The 26,057-nt window shown below is 33.6% G+C and overlaps 1 protein-coding gene across 7 annotated transcripts in view; it reads left to right on the plus strand.

The window, feature by feature from the left end:
- LOC100029102 (ATP-binding cassette sub-family A member 9) overlaps positions 1–26,057 on the plus strand; it is a 141,586-nt gene that overhangs the window by 22,498 nt on the left and 93,031 nt on the right. For 5 of the 7 annotated variants that reach the window (XM_056817232.1, XM_056817233.1, XM_056817234.1 and 2 more), the window contains 7 exons: positions 649–790; positions 1,030–1,215; positions 2,168–2,315; positions 8,261–8,408; positions 10,630–10,688; positions 24,549–24,659; positions 25,746–25,921. In XM_056817232.1, the coding sequence (XP_056673210.1) occupies positions 649–790; positions 1,030–1,215; positions 2,168–2,315; positions 8,261–8,408; positions 10,630–10,688; positions 24,549–24,659; positions 25,746–25,921 (970 nt within the window). Of the gene's footprint in view, positions 1–648; positions 791–1,029; positions 1,229–2,167; positions 2,316–8,260; positions 8,409–10,629; positions 10,689–23,261; positions 23,321–24,548; positions 24,660–25,745; positions 25,922–26,057 lie in introns of those variants that run through there. The other 2 variants (XM_056817236.1, XM_056817237.1) reach the window with 2 other exon arrangements.

Raw genomic sequence — 26,057 nt, forward strand, 5'->3', positions numbered from 1 at the left:
TGTGAATATAAAGGTATGACACTGAGCTTTTGTGATTTGATAAGAGAAACAGCTTTTTTTTTTTTAAATGGAAGAATGGCAGGCCAAAGTTAAGACTTTGTGGGGCAAAATTCAAATCAGTTTTGTATCCAAAAGGGGTTTATAAATTCAAATTTGTTGATTTAACAAATCCATATACGTTCCTTTATAATTGTATGTCACATATGAAGGATTTTTACTGAGAAGAATGCAGATGTCTAGGAATTTTGTTGTTAAGTCATTTCTGACTCATTTGGGTTTTTCTTGGCAAGGATACTGGAGTGGTTTGCCATTTCCTTCTCTAGATCATTTTAAAGATTAGGAAATTGAGGCAAATAGTGCTAAGTGAGTTGCCAGGGTCACATAGCTAGTAAATGTCTGAAGCCAGATTTGAATTCAGGAAGATGGGTCTTCCTGACTATAGACCTGGCACTCTATTCACTGGGCCTTCTAATAAAAGAAATAGACTCATATTAGAGAGAGTGAGAATTAACTTGCTAATAAGGAAATATGTTCTAATATTAAGTGTGAAATAAATATTTTGCTTTTAGTGATGCTAAGGTACCTTCCTGCCTCTTAAATTTTTAACTGTATATAAAATATTGAAATGATTCTTTGTTTTCACCATAGGCTCTCCTGGGGTGTGCTGTATGCTGGCTTCATCTTTATTATGGCCACTTTTTTAGCAATTACCATAACATATTTCGAACTAATAATCATCACAGGCTACCTGGTGATATTCACTGTGTTCTTTCTTTATGGTCTCTCTTTGGTGAGTTGATGATCTGATTATTATTAATTTCTCACTCCGGCCCTAAAGATAAAGAAAAAAAAAATATGCCATTGCAGTCACTCCCATTCTATTCTATTTTCTGTATTTACATGAGACATTTTCTGTTGGGGTGAGAAATTGATAAGTACAAATTTATAAAACCAATATTTTTAGTTCATTGCAACTTTTAAGATTTCCTAAAGATAGAGTTGCTAACAAGAATTCTTTTCCCATTTCAGGTAGCTTTTGCTTTCTTGCTGAGTGTTTTGATAAAGAAACCTGTACTTAGTGGCTCAATCACATTCCTCTTTATTGTTTTTTGGGGAAGTTTGGGATTTGTTTCATTACATAAACAACTTCCTGCATCTTTGGAATGGATTTTTTGTTTCATGAGTCCCTTTGCCTTTATTCATGGAATTATCCAAGTAAGTTAATAAGGTAATTTCTTTTGTTTATTAGATTTGAGGCGGGAGTGATAAAACATCTTCACACTGAAGAATTAGATACTAAATAACAATTCTTATTCTCAAAGTTCCAAGCATTTAAATTTCTCAATCCATGCCATTCTGCTGTTGCCATGATAAATATTTTTTAAAAGGTATCATGAGATTTTTTTTAAAACCAAGATAAGGTATTTCATAACTCAAAAGATTGAAGACCGTCTATTATTGTAAATTCTTTAGAAATATTATATTGCATAACCTTCATAGTAATAAATATGGATATAAGTGTAGCAAATCAAAACTTGGTTTCACTTTTCTTAAAGTATTTGATGATTCTTAAAATAGCAACATTAGGATTTCTGACTTGGTTTAACAAATCCATTTACAGTACATCTCATTTATGAAGAAATTTTACTGAGGAGGTCTCATATATTGGAATTTTGTTGTTCAGTCACCTTTGATCCATTGTGATTACATCTGGGATTCTCTTAGGAAGGATGCTGGAATGTAGATTAGTAAATTAAATCTCTAATTTCAATGGTTTCATTTTCTGCATAATATTTCGTATGTGCCACTGAATTTTTTATAAGCAAATAATCAATGTTAATAATCCTAGGAATTATTAGAGGATCACAGAATTAAAGTTTGAAGGAATGTTAGAAGCCATTGAGTCTAAACTCCTTGTTTATGATGAGAAATATGAGAAGTTAGCACAATTAGTATGTGTCTGAAATTATATTTTAACTCAGGTCTTTCTGTTTCTGAGTCCAGGGCTCTATCCACTAAAACATCGGGACTTCAATATTTTAGATAGAACTTGATGAATTAAATGCAAGCTATTACAATTTCTCTTGTTATTCTTAATTAACCCTTTCCTTTACAAAACCCATGCACACACAATTTTTTCTTTTGTTTTTATTTGTTGTGCTTTCAGATCATATGGTTGGATTATGACTTGACAGGTGTTACTTTCCAGGATCCCACAGGGAGATCACATATATTAATAGCAACAATTTTTATGCTGATTTTTGATACTATCCTCTATTTGGCACTCACATTGTATTTTGACAAAATCTTACCAAGTAAGTAATAGTATCTTTATAAATTGTTTAAATTTTTTGAAAAATTATTTTTGCCCACTATTTGTTTTGACTTTCAATTTCTATAACCTCATGGGATGTTTATTTTTAAAGAATACTTTGAAATTGTGGATTAATCATACTGAATTTTGTTTGAAATCATAGGAGGGTCCAAATTTCTGAAATGTTCTGATTTTATAGTTGGCAGTAACATTTAAGCCTCTTGCAATAACTGCTTACTTCATGTGGCTTACTGTGTGTGAAGTAGGACGTGAATTTGTCTGAATTTAGTACATGATTTTTTCAAACATTTTAGTGACATAAACTCCTTTGGCAATTGTTTGAAACAAATGGGTCCTTTCTCAGAATATTTTTTAATAATTGAAGAAAAACTTAAGTTCTAGTTCAAGGCTAGTGAAAAAAAGATGTGATTCTTTTCCCATTCAAGGTCAATCCCTACTTTCGAGCAAGAAGGAACCTCATTTATTTGATCTTCCTCCTGCTAGAAGAATCATTACATTCCTCCTGCCCCCTTAAAAGGATTCTCTAAAATTCTGTCCTGCACCTTCATCTTTCCTCTCCACATATTCTGCTCATTGGTGATCCTAGATGCTCCTCATCCTTACCTTTCAAAAACACATTTCTTTTCCCTTTGAGGCTAGGCTTATGGTAAAACTATTTCATGAAACTCTGTAGGAGATTCTTAATTCAATAGTTATTTCTCCCACATCTAACTGTTCATTGAATACTTTACATTGAGATATCTCAGGTTATCTCAAACTCAGTCTATCCCAAACTGGACTCAAAAGCTTCCCTCCTGAACCAACCCTTCCTTTGCACTTCTCTTTTTCTGTTATTAGCAGCTCCATTCAATAGACACCAATATTGAGACATCGTAGTCATTTTTGGCCCTATCTTCTTCCTTTCCCTCTCCTCTCTTCTAAATCCCATGTGTTACCAAGATAACTCAGTGACATTTCTCACATTTATTCTCTTCTTCCCACTTAGACATTTAAGACACAATATCCCACCTTCATTATTTTATACCTGGATTGTTGCATTGTCTTTCTACATGCTTTTTCTTTACAACCTATCCAACCGACTTCTAACCTTAGACAATCCTTAAAACTCCTATGAGAAGACTCTGACCAGGCAATCCAAAGCTTCTCTACTGCATTCTTATCTATTTTTTAAATTAGAAAAATGGTGGTAGGGGGTGGGAGAAAGGGTTGATTAGGGTTGCCAGATAACATATAGGTTATGACTCTTCCCATAAGAGTTCATATTCCTAAGAGCCTTTGGCAGTCATGTCTTTTTGGGGACAGCCTCAATCATTGGGAACCAATAGACAATTGTCACTATTTAAAAAAAATATTAAAATTCTTTAGGGTTTTAGGAGCAACCCAAGGGTTTGGAATAATTCTTCTACTGCTATCAGCTTGAGTCCCCTTTGTGGTGTGTTCTACCTAGTATCATATGACAACTTGTTACTTCCCCCAAATCATCAAACTAGGCATTTTCTGTGATTGTTGACTTGATGTTAACTAACCTGGTGACATCCGAGCAATTGGCAATCATTTTTTTTACAAAGAGATATGTACTGAGAAGATAAAGTAACAACAGAAGTGACACATCCAACAGATGTGCTTCTTCTAGGAGTAAACTTGATGGGATGAAATGCTAATTTTAAGCTCAATCTCCCACCAGTTCAGGGGAATATATTTATTTTTTTCTGTTGTTACTTATGAGTTGATTTGCTGCTATATTGATTCACAAAGACCATCTTTTATGGGTTATGTTAGCTCTTTGGGCTGAATTGCTGGCAAGTTCTGGTTGGATTCTAGTTTTGGGGCCTCATGTAGTTCTTCCAACTTTTCAAAGCTTACATGTCCTTAGCCTGATCAACAGGTCAATCCTCATTCACCTAAGATGGGAAAGAATAGATGCCAAGAGATGCCAAGTGCCAATAGGAAAAGGTGGAGAGAACAGATTGATGGTGCTACCTTTCCTTCTAATCCTCCAGCTTCCTTGGCTTTCCATAGTTCTTTCCTCAGTCACCCACCAGAAGAGAAGAGAAAGTCTGGATTCCTACCTTTTAGCATTTTCTATGCACTTACATGGTCTGCCTCAGCACTTCAAAGGACCATTTTATCCACAAAGCAAAGAAAATAGAGCTAGTAAAATGAAAAATGTTATTACAAAGTAAAATAATCTCTATTTGTAATTATTTGTACATTTGCATAGATTATAGAAATTGTAGTAAAATTGTGTTTAAAAAATTTAAGTAAAATATTATCATATATGTATATACACATATATATCATATAAGATTTAAATTAATGTCCAATAATGCCAATTATTATATTTTATAAGATTTATTAATAATCACTTGAAGTAAAAGAAATAAAAGAACAAAAGTAAAAGCCTGAGCAAAGAAAAGTTTTTCCAGCTGCATTTGCAGGGAAAGAGAGAGGGGGCGGGATCCCACACAAACTTTATCTCCAAAACATAAGGATATAATGTGGGAAAGAAAGTGGGATGCTGGGATTCAGAGTCCTGGGGAGAAGATTCTAATTATACAATTTGATGTTCCTGGTCCTTCTAGTATTGAGGTTTTCTTCATCATGCATTAAGTAAGTGGGAAAAAAAGCCCTAGAACATCTATACAGTTTCCAAAATGGAGTAGAGTTACTCTATTCCATATCATCATACACTTCTAGAGCCCTGGTATGGGTTGTTGGTATCAGAACTTGCTGTGCATGCTCTCAGAACTGCTACCTGATTGGCCAGTACTCTATAATAATAGCAGGGTAGGATTTGTGTTCGACTTAAAGCATCCACAGGAATTTAGATTCCTCTCCCCAACTATGACAAGACATTAAAATAGGATTTTAATGGAGGATATTGACCTTTACTACTTCACTGAATGTCTTCCCTCTTCTATATGTGCATCCTCTCCAAATGGGTAGGTAGCAGCTTATCTAAACTTTCCCATTTTGTGTTATTCCTCTCTACATGGACATACATCCTCTGTAAAATATCTACCCATCACAGTGGAGACCTTCTCTAGATTCTCCATTCAGTGAGGATCTCTATAGCATATAGTCACATGAAGTCATAATATTTACTTGTAATTATATTTAAAATGCATTAACAAATAAGAGAAATTACTGTAAATTATTGTAAAATAATTTTAAAGTTTTTAAATTATGAAAACTTACTATGTCATTTAATGCAATTGATGGTGCATGATCTTTCTAGGAAAAGAGACTTCATCTGGTATTAAGTGGACATTAAACTATTTAATAGTAAATTCATTAGTGCCGTTTATCTGTTATCCCCGCCCCCCCTCCCAACTTCATGTCTAGTTTTGTCTGTTTCGGAATAGACATTTTTTGGATAACAACTCTCCTCCATATATCAATAATTTGTTTTTATTCCCTTTCTTGTGCACAAGTCATTTTTTGGGTTGTATCCATATCCTTATTATCCTTTGAGTTTTCTACAATTTTTTTTTTTTGGAGATCTGCAATATTTCATGATTTATTACCATTCAAAGTAATCAGAGGACTATTCATTTCATAAATGCAATCCAGTTCCTGTTGAATTTTGAATCCATCTGCCTTTCCTGCTCAAAAAATATGTCTGGTTGCAATAACTTAGTGGTCTATTCATCCAACTACATGTCATCATTGAAAACTAGACATTCTTTATTCCCTTTTTTTCCTCTTTGTCAAATGTTAGTCCAAACTCTTGACTAATTTTGGCTCTCAGTAATGAGGCCCTGGTAGTGTTTTGAAGCCTGATGCAATCCAAAGCATCTGCAATCAATGTGTGGGCTGGTCTCTTTCCTAGAGGAAAACACAAAAGGGCTGAAGTGTTTTTCTTCACTTTCCAGATTTTCTAAGACAGTGTAGCATGCTCCTTGAAAAATCTAGAAAGTGTTTTTTGGTATGGGAAAGGAGAAAAAGACACTAAAGAATCAGAAGGGAACCCTGACCTGTTTCAGAAGAATGGGTACAAGACCAATATATAGAGAGTGGAAAAAAGGACCATGGTATACTCATATATAAGAAACACATTTGAATCTCTTTGTAGAGGAAGAGATGAATGTTCTAAAAAGGAAAATAGTTTATATCAAATAGATGTACATATATGTTGGTGTATTTGTGACTACACACATATGCATATATGTATACATGCAAACCAAGCAGAAGTAAGTGTGTTGATATATACATAAAACTATACTGGTAGTGCTTGACTTTATGCAAAAAGAATTAATACAGCTAATGCAAAAAGAATTAATGCAAAAACAATTATACAGTTCTCTGAAAACAATAGGGTCGGAGGTTTTTTTATTTGTCTTTGCTATAATACATGGTTCAGTGGATTAGGCAGAGGATGGGATCTATTTGGAAATAAGGAAAACATAAAAATAAACTATTTCAATAGAAATTCAAATTTTAAAATAATAAGGAGGTCTATTATTGTCCAGGGGGAATGTATAAAAAACATAATCGAGAACTTCCAGAACTTGTCAAAACAGATAACTGTGCTCATTTCTAGTGATTTATTTGGGCACAAATGATATTGGCAGAAGGAACTTAGAAAGTATTATCCAAGAATTAGAAGCCTCAGGTCAAAACTTGAACACCATTGTACGAGCAATTTTTTTTAAACACTGCTTCTCATCAAAGAGAAAAAAGAGAAAACCTAATTAGTGAGTTGAAAAGATAGTTAATAAATTAATATTTAAGAATGAGGTTTGGATTTCTGATCTTTAGCTTGAAATACAGTCAGTAAAAGAGGGCACAAAACAAAGGCTAATATGAATGTATTTCCATGGAGTCTTACAAATTTGTTCAAAATAGCTTTAAAAAGAAAGAGTTGGTGAGGAAGAAATCCACCTCTCTATATATGTATGTATAATACATATAACATGAAATATATATTATATGATGTACAACAAGGGCAGCTAGATGGCTCAATGGATAGAGTATGTGGCCTAGAATCAGGAAGAAACCTTTTTCCTGAGTTCAAATCTGGCCTCAGACATTTACTAGCTGTGTCAGCCTAGACAAGTCATTTAACCCTGTTTGCCTCAGTTTCCTCATCTTTAAAATGAGCCAGAAAAGGAAATGGCAAACCACTCCAGTATCTTTGCCAAGAAAATCCCAAATGAGGTCATGAAGAGTCAGACATGATTAATAACATTGTAGAGCAATGAGTAATAATAATGTGCAGTATGTATATTAACATGTAATGTGTGTTCATACATTATTTTTACACAATATAAAAAACAACATAGTATGCAATGTATAACATACGATGTAATATAATAATATAATATAATACATAAAATTTGTGTGTATGTGTGTGTTCACCAAGCCAGTTACAGAAAAAATTGCAATGTACAAAGGAGCTGTTGGGATGACAGATGGTCATCAGAAAAAAAAAGCAATAAAAGAGCTAGTGATCAAATCCATGACCTCAAATGTCTGTGCAAAGACATACCTAAGGTTTAGGCATTCCTGTGTTCCCTCCAATGTGGAAAGGATACTCAGTACCCTGCTTCTGATTTTCTGTTATACTGTATAAGCTTAATGCTTGGCTATTTTTATTAGGAGGTATGCCATGGCTCCAGCTACTGAATTAAAGTTGTTGACATTCTACCTCTGAGTTGCCTTTACTTGGCAGCCATTCCTTTCTTAACTGCAGCAGGTTCTTCTCTCTGTGCCTTCATTTATTACCCTATTCTTTGCAAAAGTCACTTGAAAAGCTCTTTAATAACCTTGAGAAAAAATGTGACCAATGTATAATTGGTCTAATTGGTATAATATAAATTGGTATAATATAATATTTATTATTATAATATTTATTATTAATAATAAAATGGTATAATATAAATTGGTATAATTGGTATAATATAAATCCTCTTGTTAAATTAGGTGAATATGGATACCGGCACTCTCCCTTGTTTTTTCTAAAGTCCAGACATCAACACCACAAAGTCCTAGAGAATGAGGCAAGTCCTGAATATTACTGTGACTCTTTTGAACCAATTTCACCAGAATTCCATGGGAAAGAAGCCATCAGGTAATAAATTACATAAATATTTTAAAAGATTAGTGGAATTTTTATGGAATTAATCAATTACACCAGGATCAGACTTGAGCACAAATTAAATTCTTCTATCTGATTATAATCTTTTACCATTTAATTCTTTCCCTTATGACTCCAACCCTGTTCCTCATCATCATAATGACCTTCATTTTCTTCAAACTTTATCCTTTCCCAGACCATCACCTTTGGGCTGTCATCATTCGCTCTTTCCTATTTTGGCCACTTGGTGAAACAGTTAAACATTACATTTAAATTTCTTGCCTGTGCGAATTTTACATTTACTCCACCCTGCTTAGTCTAGCAATCAGGAATGTATACACCCCTACTTAAGGATTAAGTGTTGAGAAGGATGGCCTATGACAGACATGTGCTAGAAAATAACAAATAAGAAACAACTGACAGACCCCCTGGGCTGTCCTAAGTCAAGCTTAAGCTACCATTGGTACATTTGAGATGCAGGAAGTGATATAAAAAAAAGTCTATATATTTGCGTCACTTCCTCTTGCCAGGCTCTCTTTGGCAGTGGAGGAATTGAGTTCAGGGTCGCTCTCTCAGAGACATTGGGTTTGACTAGCGGTTTGGCTCATGGCAGTGTTTTGTCATCTTGCCGTCTTGGTGTGGGTCAAGTGAAGCATCTTCCCTGAGCTCTCTCAGAGTTTAGGCTGATTCCTTTTTTTCCTTTACCTTTTCTAAAATGCTATCCTCCTAGGAGGCCCCTCATCTCAGAGGAGGCCTCTTGGCTGGAAGCCAAGCTAGATTAAATCTTGGAGGAGGCCTCGTGGCTGAGGTCTCTGAACTACCCTTGGCTCAGGCTAGGCCAGAGAAATCTTATGCCCTTTTCCCTCTCTTCTTCTTCTTAATTCCTTTCCTCTATATTAATTAAACCATCATAAAATTCCCAAACTGTCTTGAGTATTTTTATTGGGATTTGGATTAATCCCTGGTGACCATAAGGATAATATATTAGTCAAAATCCCCTAAATTTACCCCCAACACCTGTCATCCTATTCTTAATCATATTTTGCCAATTTACAACTTTGGACTACTTACCCTCAATACACTTCCTTCTTTCATATTTATGCATTGTTAAGTGGATGTAGAGAAAATTTGTTTAGAATTTTTTACTCCGCTTCTAAACTCCCATGACACTCCCTGTCCTTTACTCTCAACTCAGGACCTAACTTCTCTGAAAACATTGAATTCATTCACTGAGAATTCCTTCTTCCCCTCTTTTCTTCTCCGATAACTCAGATGTATTCCCTCACATCTCCACCTCCACTCATGACTCTGACATTGAGGTAGTTCTTTTCCATGCCAAAGCAAACTGCTAAATGTACACTTCATCTAATTACCTCCCATCTTCTCTGAAAGATTGTTATCACTATCATTTTCACTCTCTTTTATCTCATCTTTCCCTATTTAATGAATTTTTCCTTGCTTCCTATAAACATAATTATATATTCATTATCTTATTTTAAAAAATCATCATTCTATTCATCCATCCCTATTTGCAGTTGTCCTGTATCTCTTCTTTCCTGGTAAACTACTTGAGAAAGCTGTCTAAAGTAGGTTCTTTTACTTCTTAATGTGTCACTCACTTTTATATATTCTTAAATTTGTCTTTTGATCTCATAATTCAGCTGAAACTTTTTTACTATTAAGTTACCAATTATCACATAACCACCAATTGTAAAACTTTTTCTCAATCTGCATCCTTCTTAAATTCTCCTAGGTCTTTATAATGTCTGTCATATTGATATTGTCTCTTCTTCCAGAAACTCTGATCTTTCTGGGCTTCTTTTCAAATTCTCTCTCTTGGTTTTCCTTGGCTCCTTGGTTTACTCTGAACCTTCTCAGTCTCCTTTGCTGTATCTCTATCATTATTAAACTACTTACTGTGATTGCATTGTAAAGGTCCATCCAGAGCCCATTTCTCTTCCATTTCAAAACTATCTAGCTTGGTGATCTCATCAGTTCCTATGGGTTCATCTATTATTCTATTATTACCAAATCTATATAACGATTCTTCATCTCTCTCCTAAGCTCTAGCCCACATTACCAATTATGTCTTGGACATCATGAAATGAATGGTTTTGGGTCTTTCAACATTTATCTTCTGGCCTTCACAGCTGATGTTACCAGTTCTAATAATAGGCAAGACTGTTACTGCATGTTTATTTTCTTATTCTTTCAGAATTAGAAACATAAGAAAAGAATATAAAGGAAAGGTGGAGAAAGTGGAAGCTTTGAAAGGTAAGGGTAAAAATGTCATTGTTTATTGACATTTAGTTGAAGTATTACAATAACAATAATGGCTATTAACCATTCCTATTACTTTTCCCTGATTGATTCTCTATCTTACCTCTTCACGACATCTATTCCAAATCTTATCTTCTCTCCTCAAAGTATCTACACACCTCCCCTCTCCATTTTAGAGGAAGACCTCAATTCATGTTTTACTGAAAAAAAATTAGGTCAATTATCAAAATCTCCAACTTTCCTCCAATTTTACATATGTTTAAACGTCATCTTGACAAATTTATAATTTGGCTGCATTGTGTAAAAACTTAATTTAGCCATGGAGACTTGTTTTCTGCTTGGTGTTCATGTTGAATAAAAAATTTTAAATGAAAAATTTAAATTCCTTCAATATCACTATCCATTCTCCTCCTTTGAGCCAATCTCAGAGAAAGAGGATGATGCCGTTATCTTTTCCAACATCAACCTCTCCATTGGTTTCTTGATCCATTCCCTTTTATCTCCTTTGACATGACACTTCGATCACCTCCTTTTCCTCTAATTCCTTCCCTCTTGCTTACATATATTCTCAGATCTATCGATAAAAAGAAAGAAAAAGAAAAAAATAATTAAAAATCCTTCATTGACCTTGCCACACTTTCAAACTCTCATTCTTTGAAGTATTTTACTTTTATAGCTGAAATACTAGAAAAATCTATATATACCCATTATCTCTACTTTTTTTAACCTTCCATTTACCTCTCAGCTTCCTTCTTTCTAACCTCACCAAATGATGAGAAATTATTCTCCTTAAGACCATCAATGATATTTTTAATGTTAAAGCCATCATTTTGATCATCAAATCTAGTCCTCACTGTCTTGAGCTTTAGCCCTATATTTTGACTGCTTACTACATTCTACCTGGATAGCCCATAAGAATCTCAGACACATAATATCCAAAAATAGAACATGTCCTTTCCCACTATCAACCCACATTTTCTCCTAACTTTCTAATTTCTTTTTTTTTTGAAAATTTTATTTAATTATTCAATTTAGAATATTTTCTCCTGGTTACAAGAATTCTGTTCTTTCTCTCCCCTCCCCCTTCCCCTCCTATAGCTGATGCACAATTGCAGTGGGTTTTACATGTGTCCTGGATCAAAACCTGTTTCCATATTATTGACATTTGCACTATGGTGATCATATAGAGTCTATATCCCCAATTATATCCCCATCAACACATGTGGTCAAGCAGTTGTTTTTCTTTTGTGTTTCTATTCCCACAGTTTTTCCTCTGAATGTGGATAGCATTCTTTCACATAAATCCCTCTGAATTGTTTTGGATCATTTCATTGCTTCTAATGGAGAAGTTTATTACATTCTATTGTACCACAGTGTATCAGTCTCTGTGTACAATGTTCTCCTGGTTCTGCTCCTTTCACCCTGCATGAATTCCTGGAGGTCATTACAGTTTACATGGAATTCTTCCAGTTCATTATTCCCTTGAGTACAATAATATTCCATCACCAACAGGTACCACAATTTGTTCAGCCATTTCCCCAACTGAAAGCCATTCCCACATTTTCCAATTTTTTGCCACTACAAAGAGGGCAGTTATGAATATTTTTGTACAAGTCTTTTTCCTTATTATCTCTTTAGGGTACAAACCCAGCAGTACTAATGCTGGATCAAAGAGCAAACAGTCTTTTAGCTCCCTTTGGTCCTAGTTCCAAATTGCCCTCCAGAATGGTTAGATCAATTCACAACTCCACCAGCAATGTCCCAATTTTACCACATCCCCTCCAATATTCATTACCTTCCTTTGCTAGCATGTTAGCTAATCTGCTAGGTATGAGGTGGTACCTCAGAGTTGTTTTGATTTGAATTTCTTTTTGATTTGAATTTCTCTGATATAGGACACTTTTTCATGTGCTTATTAACAGTTTTGATTTCCTTATCTGAAAATTGCCTATTCATATTCCTTGCACATTTATCAATTGGGCAATGGCTTGATTTTTTGTACAATTGATTTAGCTTATTATAAATGTGAGTAATTAGACCTTTGTCAGACGTTTTTGTTATGAAGATTTTCCTCCAAGTTGTTGTTTCCCTTCTTATTTTCCTTGCATGGGTTTTGTTTGTAGAAACATTTTTAATTTAATGTAATCAAAAGTATTGATTTTATATTTTGTGATTTTTTTCTAACTCTTACTTGGTCTTAAAAAGCTTTCCTTTCCCAAAGCTCTGGCAAGTATACTATTCCGTGTTCACTTAAATTACTTAAAGTTTCCTTCTTTACATTCAAGTCATTCACCAATTCTGTTTATCTTGTTGTAGGGTGTGAGATGTTGATCCAAACCTAATCTCTCCCATACTGATGTCCAATTTTCCCAGCAGTTTTTGTCAAATAGTGGGTTTTTGTCCCAAAAGCTGGGGTTTTTGGGTTTATCATAGATTGTCTTGCTGAGGTCACTTACCCCAAGCCTATTTCACTGATCCTCCTTTCTGTCTCTTAGCCAGTACCATATTGTTTTGATAATCACTGCTTTATAGTATAGTTTGAGATCTGGGACTGCAAGGACTTTGCATTTTTTTTTCATGATTTCCCTGTATATCCTTCATCTTTTGTTCTTCCAAATAAACTTTGTTAGGGTTTTTCCTAATTCAGTAAAAATGTTTTTGGTAGTTCAATGGGTATGGCACTAAATAAGTAAATAAGTTTGGGTAGGATTGTCATTTTTATTATGTTAGTTCATCCTACTCATGAGCAATTAATGCTTTTCCAATTATTTAGATCTAGTTTTAATTGTGTGGAAAGTGTTTTGTAGTTGTGTTCAAATAATTCCTGTGTTTGTCATGGCAGATAGATTCCTAAGTATTTTATATTGCCTAGGGTGATTTTAAATGGAATTTCTCTTTCTAACTCTTGCTGTTGACATGTGTTGGAGATATATAGAAATGCTGATGACTTATGAGGGTTTATTTTATATACTGCAACTTTGCTAAAGTTGTTGATTATTTCCACTAGCTTTTTAGTTGATTCTCTAGGATTCTTTACATAGACCATCATATTTGCAAAGAGTGATAAGCTTGGTCTCCTTTTTACCTATTTTAATACCTTCAATTTATTTTTCTTCTCTGATTGCTACTGTTAGTGTTTCTAGTATAATGTTAAATAACAGAGGTGATAATGGGCATCCTTATTTCACTCCTGATCTTATTGGGAATGCTTCAAATTTATACCCACGGCAGATTATACTTCCTAATAGTTTCAGATATATACTGTTTATTAATCTTAGGAAAGGTCCTTCTATTCCTATACTTTCTAGTGTTTTCAATAGGAATGAGTGTTGTATTTTGTCAAAAGCTTTTTTTCTGCATTTATTAAGGTAATTGTGATTTTTGTCGGTTTGCTTGTTGATATGGTCAATTATGTGAATAGTTTTCCTAATATTGAACCATCCCTGCATTCCTGGTATCACCTGATCATAATGAATAACTCGCATGATCACTTGTTGGAATCTTTTTGCTAGTATTCTATTTAGGATTTTTACATCTATATTCATTAAGGAGATTGGACCATAGTTTTCTTTCTCTGTTTTTGACCTGCTTGGCTTTGGAATCAGTACCATATTTGTATCATAAAAGGAATTTGGTAGAACTCTTTCATTGCTTTTTCTGTCAAATAGTTTGTTTACTATTGGTATTAGTTATTCTTTGAATGTTTGATAGAATTCACTTGTGAATCCATCAGACCCTGGGGAATTTTTCTAAGGGAGTTCTTTGATGGTTTGTTCAATTTCTTTTTCTAATACAGGATTATTTGAGTATTCTATTTCTTCTATTAATCTAGGCAGTTTATGTTTGTAAATATTCATCCATATCACCTAGATTGGCATATTTATTGCCATATAATTGGGCAAAACAGTTTTTAATGATTTCCTTAAATTCCTCTTCATTAGAGGTGAGGTCTCCCTTTTCATCTATGATACTGTAAATTTTGTTTTCTTCTTTCCTTTTTTAATAGGTTGACCAGTATTTTGTCTATTTTATGTTTTTTCAAAATACCAGTTTCTAGTCTTATTTATTAATCCAATAGTTCTTTTGCTTTTGCTTTTATTAATTTCTCCTTTAATTTTTAGGATCTCTAATTTAGTTTTCATCTGGGGATTTTTAATTTGTTCACTTTCAAGTTTTTTGATTTGTGTGTCCATTCATTTACCTCTACCCTCCCCAATTTGTTAATATATGAACTCAAGGACATAAATTTCCCCCCAAGTCCTGCTTTGGCTGCATCTCATAGATTTTGAATGGATGTCTCATCATTGTCATTTCCTTCAATGAAATTATTAATTGTTTCTATGATTTGTTCTTTAAATAATCGGTTTTGGAGAACCATTTTATTTTATTTCTAATTAATTTTTGTTTTGGCTCTCCATGTACCCTTACTAATGATTATTTTTATTGTATTATGATCTGAAAAGGTTGCATTTATTATTTCTGCTGTTTTGCAATTTTCCATGTTTTTATGCCCCAGTACATGGTCTATCTTTGTCAATGTACCATGTGCTGCTGAAAAGAAAGTGTATTCCTTTTTGTCTCTATTTTTCTCCACATATCTATTAATTCTAATTTTTCTAAGATTTCATTCACTTCTCTTACCTCTTTCTTTTTTATTTTGTATTTGATTTATCTAGATTTGATAGAGGAAAGTTCAGTTCTCCCACTAGTATAGTTTTACTATCTATTTCCTCCTTCAACTCCAATAGTTTCTTCTTTAGGAAGTTGGGTGTTATACCATTGGTGCCTACATGTTGAGTATTGATATTTCCTCATTGTCTATACTGCCTTTTATCAGGATGTATTACCTTTCCTGTCTTTTGATCAGATCTATTTTTACTTTGGCTTTTTCAGATGTCATGATTGCAACTCCTGCCTTCTTTTTCTCAATTGGGATCCAATAGATTGTGGTCCAACCTTTAATTTTTATCTTGTGGGTGTTTACCTGCCTCATTTGTGTTTCTTGTAGACAGTATATGGTAGGATTTTGTTTTCTAATCCATTCTGCTATTTGCTTTCGTTTTATGGATGAGTTCATTCCATTTACATTCAGAGTTATGATTGACACTTGTGTATTACCCAACATTTATTTTTATTTATCCTCTCCTAGTTCTGCCCTTTCTTCTTTCACTTTATCTTTTTAAACCAGTGGTTTGCTTTTACTCAGTCCCCCTAATTGCCACCCTTATTATATTTCCATTTCTGCTCCCTCCCTTTTTGTTCCCTTCTTCTTCTTACTATTTTTAGGGTCTATTAAGTTCACTACCCCCTCTCTTTCCCTTCTTTTTGAAACTCACCATCTTACCCCACCTTTCACTTTCCCTGTGGGGTAAGAAATAATTCAGTAACCTCAATTGATTTAGATGCTATTCCCTCTCAGAATTGATTTCACTGAGAATAAGGTTTAAGTATTACACATTAGCACTGTCTTCCTCTCCTACTTATAATAGTATTCTTCCCCTCCCCTTCCCATGCACCTCTTTGTGTGATATAGATTATCCTATTTATCTTGTTCCTTCAAGTTTCTCTTGGTGCCATTTTCTATTCCCCCCTTACTTTCTCTTTTTTTTGCATATCATCTTAGACCACTTTTTACCCCAATCTGTACCTATGAATGATTCTTCTTATTACTATAATGGTGAATATAATTTTTGAGAGTTTACAAATAACATTTTCCTTATATAAATATAAACATTTTGATTTTATTGAAGCCCTTAAAGAAGAAAATTTAAATTAAAAAACATTTTCCCCCTTTCCCCCTCTCTTTTTTATTTACCTTTTCATGTTTCTCTTGATTTTTGTGTTTTGATATCAAACTTTCCACTTAGTTCTGGTCTTTTCTTTACAAATACTTGGAAATCTTCTATTTTGTTGAATGCCGAAACTTTCCCCTGGAAGTATGTAGTCAGTTTTGATGGGTAGGTGATCTTTGGTTGAAAACACAATTTTTCTTGCCTTTCTGAATACCCTATTCCAAACCCTGAGGTCCTTTAGTGTGGAAACTGCCAGATCTTGTGTAATCCTGATTGGTGCTCCTTGATTTCTGAATTGTCTCTTTTTTGCTTCTTGTAAAAATTTCTCCTTAGCTTAGAAGCTCTTGAATTTGGCCATTACTTTCCTGGGGTTTGTCTTTTGAGGAGTTAGTGTAGAAGTTGTTCTCTGAACTCTTTCAATGTCTATTTTGCCCTCTTGTTCTAGAACATCAGGGCAGTTTTCTTGAATAATTTCTTGTAGTATGATGTCAAGAGTTTTGTTTATTTCTTGGTTTTCAGGCTGACCAATGATTCTCAAATTGTCTCTTTGAAATCGGTTCTCATGATCAGTTATCTTCTCAGTGAGATATTTCATGTTTCCTTTTATTTTGTCAATCTTTTGACTTTGCTTTATTAATTCTTGCTGTTTTGTGAGATCATTGGCTTCCAATTGCCCAATTCTGATTTTTAAAGATTGGTTTTCCTCTACAATCTTTTGATTTTCCTCTATAATCTTTTGATTTACCTTTTCCGTTTGTTCTATTCCACTTTTCATGGCTTCCAGATGTTTAATTTTGGTCTCCAGTTGGAAATTCTTGTCTTTTAAACTATTATTTGCTTTTTGAACTATTTCCCACTTTTCTTGCCACCATTCATCCATTTTCCTCATAAGCTCCAATTTAAATTCTTCAAGAGCTTGTAGCCAATTTCCATTTTTTGGGAAGGTTTGGATACATTTATTTGTTTGTCCACATCTGCTATTTCCTCTGTTGTATGGATTTTTCCTTCATAAAAATTACCCAGGGTCAATGCTGGGAGGTTGTTTTTCCTGGGCATTATTTGCCATCACCATGCTGGTTTTCCCTTCCCTTTCTAGTCTGAAGTCAGAGTAAGAGGGCAGGTTCTCTGTGTATGGAGCTTAGAAGCAAGGTTTTTGCCTGAGGCCACCTCTCAAGACTCCTCAGGTTCTATGGTTTGCTGCTGAGCCTTGCCTGCACTATATCTGCTATCTCTGAGCTCAAGGTCTGCTCTCTTCAGCCTGCCAGGGTCTCAAGTCTATTTGCTCTCAGTGGTAGGTCCTTGGTGGTCTCAGTAAGTTGACAAGGACCTAGAGGTTCCCCTCATTCACTTCAGAGGTGCCCCTCAGTCATTCCCTGATTCTAGCACACTGGCTCTGACTCTAGAACACTGTGAATGGGATGGGGGAGGGCTGATCATCTCACTCTTTGTTGGAAGCTATTTCACACCTTTATAGTGTGGAGATGCTCACATCCCATGTACCTTCAATGCTGCATCCCACTTTTGAGTACTTTCATTCATATGAATTTTTTTTCGGCCTTTTGAAGTAGTGTTTATCAGTAGGTAATGAGGAGAGGAAGAGTCCTGCATCTATACTCCCACCATGTTTACCTGGAAGTCTTCCTAACTTTTCTATTTCTGTCAAAGACATCACTATATTTCTGTTCATGTACATTCATAACCTAAGCCCTTAACTGTTCTCTCTTATACACTATTTTCTCCCTACATCCAATTATTACTACTCCTATTATTTCTTGACAAATCATTTCAATTCTACCTCTAAAGTTTCTCTAATATAGCTGTTTCCTCTCTAGTCATGCATCCACTGTCTTCATTCACCTCCACTCTGAACTCTTGCAAGAATCCAATAATTGGTTTTCTTACATCTTTATTAATTCTCATTGCTCTAATTTATCCTATATACAGTTGTCAACGTGGTATTCTTAAACCATAGGTATTATTGGAATACCTTGCTTTTAAAATTGATTTCTCTTATCCTTGTAATATATTATTATGAGATGCTCCTCTTTATCTTCTCTTTATTTCCAACCAAACTACCCAACCTGTGGATTTTGGTAGATGACATTTTATCCCCTATGTTGCTACTATTTTATGAGCTGTGTGTCATACCTGGAATATTCTTCCTCATAACCTTTTCCACCTGAGGAAGAACCCTGTTTTTAGTCTTCTCCATGCTAAAGAAAAAAAAATAGCAACTGCCTTTCTTAGGATTGCCTAAGGTTACATAGGTAGTTACTGGAAGCATTGAGATTGAAATCTAGTTTCCTACCTATTAATCAATGAATCAGACCTGTGTTAAGATCCTGGATCTAATCTTTCATATCTGAGTGATGATGGACAAGTCATTTTACCTCTCTGAGATCCATTATCTCTTCCTATAAAATAAAGATGTTTTTTTTTACTAACTACCTCATAAAATTATGAGAAAAGTATTTCATAGACCTTGAAGTATTATATAAGAGAAAACAATTGTTCTCATCATGGTTTTTCTATTAGCTAGAACTATACCCTGGGGAAACTTCACTACTCTTAACCAGTTTCCTCATCTATCGTTCAAGAATTCTAATATTTGAGATTTAAGGTCTCTTCTACCTTTCACAGCTTAAGATTCTATGACATTACTTTATTATAATATTCCTATAATTGTTCTTGGCTTGTTTTTTTAATTGATAAAATTTGATCTAAAAGATTAATAAATGGATATTTTTCTAAAAAGTAGCATTATTATAAATGAAGTCAACATGGACAAATAGAAACAAACAAAATAAACAATTAAATCATTTAATTAAAAATTTACATTAAAAATTTATTGCTTAAGAAGAGAAAAAGATGATTACAAATGAAACCACAAATCTCTAATATGTACAGCTTGAATATCTCAAAGTACATAATAAATTCAACATAGAATTTTGAGAGTTGTTCTTATTCTATGTTTTTCTTACATCTTTCTTTTCTCTTCTGTGTATTTATATTTTATTTTTTCTTGATAAAATATATTTTTTGTTTTTACTAATTACATGTAATAAATTTCCACACAATAATTTCCAAGTTGTATGATTGAGTTTATGTCCATCCCTCCCTTCCCTTCTCCCTCCCAATGCTGGAAGTTGATTTGACCTGGGTTACACATGTGTTATCATGCAAAACATATTTCCATATCGTTCATTTTTATAAATGAGGATTCATAAAACCATAATCCCATAACATGAACCCAAATAAACAATTGAAAAATCATATGCTTTCATATGCATCCTAACTCCAAGAGTTCTCTATCTAGAGATGGATACTATTCTTTGTCTTCAGTCCATCAGAATTGTTCTGGATCATTGTATTGCTAATAATAAGTAAGTTTATGACAGTTGATCATTTCACAATATTGCTGTTATGTACAATGTTTTACTGCTTCTATTTATTTACTCCACATAAGTCCTTGAAGGTCTTTCCAATTCTTTCTGGAATTCTGTTCATTATAACGTATAGCACAATAGTATTCCATCACCATTATGTACCACATTTTGTTCAGCTGTTCCCTAATTGATGGACATTCCTTTAATTTCCAGTTCTTTGCCAACACAAAAAGAACAGTATTAAATTTATGGTTGGACTGAATATTTAATTGGTCACCAGGGATTTAATTTCTAAATCCCAAAAATGAATTACTAAAGTAAAATGGAATTTTCATTTATTTTTACAAGAGGGAAGATATTAAGGAAGAGAGAAGAGGAGAGGAGAGGAGAGGAGAGAAGAGGAGATAGAGAGAGAGAGAGAGAGAGAGAGAGAGAGAGATTCCTCTGAAGCAGGTAGAAATTCCAAGGCCCCAGCCAGGGAAAAGGAGACAATGGGCCTTTCCCAGAGGCTCACAACTCCAGAAAGGGCAAGGAAGGAAGTCAGTCTTTTTACACTCACCACATTATCAGTTCAATCAGCAGATTCTTTTGCCAGCCTCAACTCCAGCAGGCTCCACTCCAAGTATGTCTCTTTCAAACTCCCAGAAAAACAATCACCAACAACTCCCAGAACACCAACCCTTAACAACCAGCCTCCTTCAGGCCCTTGTCTCTTTCTTTTAAAGACCTTTTTTCTTGCATCACTTCCCCTAATTCCAAGTCTACCAATCACAGCTGATGCTCTGCTCTAGGGCTGCCTAGAAGGCAGGTAGTCAATTCTAATTCATTACCCACTATGGCATACATGAGTCACAGACCTCCTTCTTAATGATTAAGAGGGATATTCACAACCTTGGTGATCAGATCTCCCATGAGCACATCTTCCCACTCAACTTCAAGTGCCTTCTTACATTTCTGGGGATTAAATCAACAAATAGACAGGGGTTTACAATTCAATCTTTACAATCAAGGAAGAGCTAAGTACCTACATTGTTACAATCAGGAGAGAGCTAAATCCAATCTTCATAGCAGCTATAATTATTTTTGTACAATTAGTTTCCTTACCCCCCCCCCTTTTTATCTTTTTGGTATATAGGCCTATTAGTGGTATTAATGAATCACAGGGCATGCATTATTTTATAGCCCCTTGGACATAATTCCAAATTGCCCAATTGCCCCAAATAATGATTGGATCTGTTCATAGCTCTGGTGGAGTCCCCAATTTGCCAAATGCCCTCCAACATTTGTTATTTTCCTTTATGGTCATATTGACCAATCTGATAGGTATGAGGTAGTAGCTCAGAGTTGTTTTAATTTGTATTTCTGTAATCCAGAGAAATTTAGGACATTCTTTCCAAATGATTATTGATAGCTTTGATTTCTTCATCTGAAAACTGCCTATTCATATCCTTTAACCATCTGTCAAATGGGGAATGACTTGTATTCTTAGGAATTTGATTTAGTTCTTCATATATTTAGAAATGAGACTTTTTTTTCAGAGAAATTCATTATAAAATTTCCCCCCAATTTGTTGTTTCCTGTATGATCTCGGTTGCATTGGTTTTATGTGTACAAAACCTTTTGAATTTAATCTAATCAATATTACTAATTTTACATCTTGTAATGTTCTCTGTTTCTTATTTATTCATAAACTCTTCCCTTCCCATACATCCTCTATTTAACTGGCTTTCGGCAAGCAGTCCTCAGTCAGCCCCAACACAGAAGTAGAATAGCCCTCGTACTTCCTGGTTCATGATTAATATGCTCTCTTGGCTTCATCCTTCATACAGCATTGCATGCTGATGTTCAGGCTGGGTATACAGGGGATGCCAGAAGCACAGGCTGTCACCAGGGGATGATGTCACATTTGGAACATCAAAAGGGGTGGGAGCAAATTTCCTTACATAGGTTCTTAATTTATTTCTTTTTTTATCTTCTTGTTAGGTTTTTCCAGATATTGACTGAGGTACATTAAAGTCCCCAACTATTACAGTTTTATGACCTATTTGTTCCTATAATTTGGATATATTTTCTTTTTTTTTAAGTATTTAGATACTATACAATTTGATGCATATGTTAATTGTTACTATTATTTTATTGTCTATGACTGATTTATGTTTAATGCAATTTCCCTCTTTGTCTCTTTAGAATATGTCTAGTTTTATTGCATCCTGTTTGAGATTATAATTTTCCCTTGCCTTTATGAATTTAAATTGAAACATAATAAATTCTAATTTTATCCTCTCATTTTAAATTGTGTGAATTTTTCTTTTGTGTGTTTCTTAAAAACAAAATATTTTAGATTATGTTTTGTAATTCATTGTATTATTTTCTGTTTCATGGGCAAGTTCAAACCATTCATATACTTCTTGTGATTATTGATGTTACATTTCCCTATGTCATAAATTCTTGTAAAATGTCCTCTTTTCCTTCTTACCCCAACTACTAGTGAATTATAAATGATCTGTTTTCACTCCACTGACACTCCATTCTTTCCCTACCCAGATCCTGATCACTGGTTCTCTGTTTTATTTCCTCTCAACTTTTCCTTATAATTCACCCTACTAAGTTGAAGACTGTCTTCCTGGCTCTGATGTCTTTCTTATTCAGTCTCCCCTCCATCCTTGTTTCCACCCGTTTCTCAGTCGAGCTAAATTACTATACCAAACTCTATCTTCTGTTTAGATAAGAATGAAGTTGATGTCATGCCTGTTCTCCCACTCATTTTTCCATGCCAGTATATGCTTTTTCTTACACACTTCAATTACGAAAAATATTATGAAAAGTGTTAAAAATAAAAGTTTTGTTCCTTATTTCTTCCCTAGTATATTCTTTTCTCCTTCCCTTATCATTCGTCCTAACATTCTCAAAAGAGAACAAAACTATTACTCAGTTTGTCTCTTTTAGTTCCCTTTCTGATTCTTATAGATATTAGAATTCTGAATGCATTGGTCACTTATTAACATATAAGCACTTCATCATGATCTAGCTCCTTATAATTACTTAAACATATTTATTTTCCCAAGTGTTCTTGATTTTTCAAATGTTGAATTCTTAATTTTTTCCCCAAATTTTTACTTATCCCTTGTCTTTTCATCAGGAACATTTGAAAATTATCTGACCAATTAAAGGTTTTTATTTCCTGAATAGGATTAAACTTATTTATTGCAAATTAAGTCATTCATAGTGGTAAGCATTTATATTTTTACATTTTGGAATATTGTATTACAAGCTTTTTCTTTTTCCTTTTAGTAGCTGCTGCAACAAATTATGTGATTCATATTGTAGTTCCTTGCTATGTGAATTTCATCTTTCTGAATGGTTTTAATCTGTTTCCTTTGACCTGAAAGCTCTGGATTTTTGGCAATGACATTCCTGGGAGTTTTCTTTTTGTGGTCTTTTTCAGAAGGTAATAATTGGATTCTTTCAATTTTCTCTTTGTCTTCTAATTCTAATAAAACTAGGAAACTTTCATTATAATTTCTTCAAATATAATATCCAGGTTAGTTTTTTTTCATTCATAATATTCAGGGAGGCTATTTATTCTTAAATTATCTTTCCTTGGCTCTTTTCCAGATTAGTTTTTTTTTTATAGTGGGTATTTTACATTTGAATTTTTCCCAATATTTTGATTTTGTTCTACCATTTTGTTCTCTTATTATTTCATGGAATAATTGCATTCCATTTAGACCATTCTAATCTTAAGGATATCTACTACTTTTGTAAGCTTTTTATGAATCTTCTACACTGCTTAGACAACTTGTATTTTGCTCCTCCAGAGTTCTTATTTCATTTATAATTCTATTTTTTTTTTATTTCTTCATTCTTTGTCAGGCATGGTTCTTATTTTTGTGTCCAAACTATTTTCCTTCTCTGAGATTCTAACTAGAATAATTGTAGAATTTTTCTCTTCTAGTTTTATCTCTGAGTGTCTTTTGCCTACAATATTTCTTCATGATGTTTGAAGACTTCTTGTATTTACTCATATATTGAACCTCAATCATTGATTTGGAACTTTATTTCCTGCTTATTCACCTAAATTCATGCTGACTTCTTTGAGAGGATCTTTTTCTAGCACCTTCTATTTCTGGCAATCTTGGGTTGCCAGATTGGCTTTATAGATTAATAATAGAAAATATGAGGTGGAAATATTATCCTCTACATTTTTTCATACTGTCATCTAAATTTAAATTTCATTCCTTATTATTTTGTTGAAGTCTTTTATTTACTCATTTCTGGATATTTCTAAATGTGCCAGCATGCCTTTTGTGAAAATAATGTAGTCTTTCATTGACAATGTTTATTATTGCTATAGTTATTATTTCTTTTTAAAAAAATATTCCTAAAACTAATCAAACAGAGAGATTCAAATAGTCATTCTACTTCTTCCTAGCAATTTCTCATTGGTTTATCAATATATACAAACATTTGTTGGATCTCCTTGAAGCATAAATGTTTCATAACTAGAAGAAATACATTGTTTATTTAAGCTGTTTCACGTTTTACTCTGAGTGATTATTGACTATGAGAACTGAGCAGTAAGTAAATTTAGATACTCATTTTAATTTTTTCCTCAGAATATATGTCTAGTGTTAACATTTCAGTCTAAAAATAAGATAATTTCATTTTACTGCAAGGTTTGCAATTGGACATCTATGAAGGCCAGATCACGGCAATACTTGGTCACAGTGGAGCAGGAAAATCAACACTGCTAAATATACTTAGTGGACTGATTGTTCCAACAGAAGGTGAGAAATCCATTTCCTTAAGGCAAAATATAGATGTGTTCAAAATATGTATATGAAAAGGTTGTATTTTCTAGTTCACAAAGCATCTGAAGCACAGAAAATTCCATGATATCAGGGAAACTGTGGTAATTCTTCCCAGTTCAGCTAGGAGCTAAGATTGAAGTGAACCAAGCTAGTGACAAACAAGAAATGGTAGAGGGGATCCTTGTATTTGTTGAAGATCATAGTAGACTTCACAAAGTATAACTGGTTCTTATATCTTTTGATGATTTTCAGTAAAATTATTATAGTTTGAGAGTGTTAACTTTGAGCAAAATCCAGAAAAAAGACCCCACCAGGAAAATTAATGAGGCTATTCTTTATAGGATTATAAATTTTATCAATATATTTGCATTGCTACATGTCTGTACATGTAATTTTGTCAATAGTTCACAACCTATGTGGAACATAAAACTTAAAAAGCTATTTGAGATATATGGAATTTAAATCTTTGGGCAAGTGCCCAAAGAGTCCATGAGATTAGTAAATGACTTGAAGAAAATTTGAAAACAGGTCATCCATACTCCAAACCCATAATTTTAATGACTACACTCTACTAATTCTACTATGAGGTCATTCAAGGTTTAATCAAGAAGAATTTGTCCAACATGATATTTAAGATGAAGTTGACAAGATAATTTATGTCAGAATAAAAATGCAAAATAAAAACAGACTGGTGAAAGCAATAACAAAAAAATTAAAAGTTCTGTGGCACACAGGTTTTCAATTTATCTAAAAGAAAGACTGAGGAAAAATTCCTATGGCCGAAAAAGGATGGTCAACAAAGTGTTATCAATCACATGTTCATTATCAGAATGCTCAATTTGTGCATCTAAGTTATGCTGTTTTAAAAATAGTATGTCATTTTCATGCAATACATATATTAAGACATTTCCCTATAATAAACAAAAGCCAGGCTAACAAATACTTTTATATTATCAAATAAGATTTTTATAAAAAGCATTAAGCACAGTGCCTGGCACATGGTTATTAAATGCTTATTCCCATCCCCTCTTCCTTTATCTCTTTTTAAACTTCTACTTGTAGGTTCAGCTACTATCTATAACAACAATTTTTCTGACAAGACTGATTTGGAAGAAATCAGAAAGATAATTGGTGTTTGTCCACAATTCAATGTGCAATTTGACTTCCTCACCATGAGAGAAAATCTCAGGCTATTTGCTAAAATTAAAGGAATTCAGCCACAGAAAGTGGAACAAGAGGTAGGAGCATATTAGGATTGTTATAATGGAGATGGCAACTATTCACACAAGGAAATATAATGCTATTTCCATTAATACATGCATCTGCAAATAAATTATTATAAATTTGGGTGAGAAAGTCTGAGAAAAAAGTTTT

This window comes from Monodelphis domestica, chromosome 2, assembly GCF_027887165.1.
Source record: "Monodelphis domestica isolate mMonDom1 chromosome 2, mMonDom1.pri, whole genome shotgun sequence".
NCBI classification, from domain to species: domain Eukaryota; kingdom Metazoa; phylum Chordata; class Mammalia; order Didelphimorphia; family Didelphidae; genus Monodelphis; species Monodelphis domestica.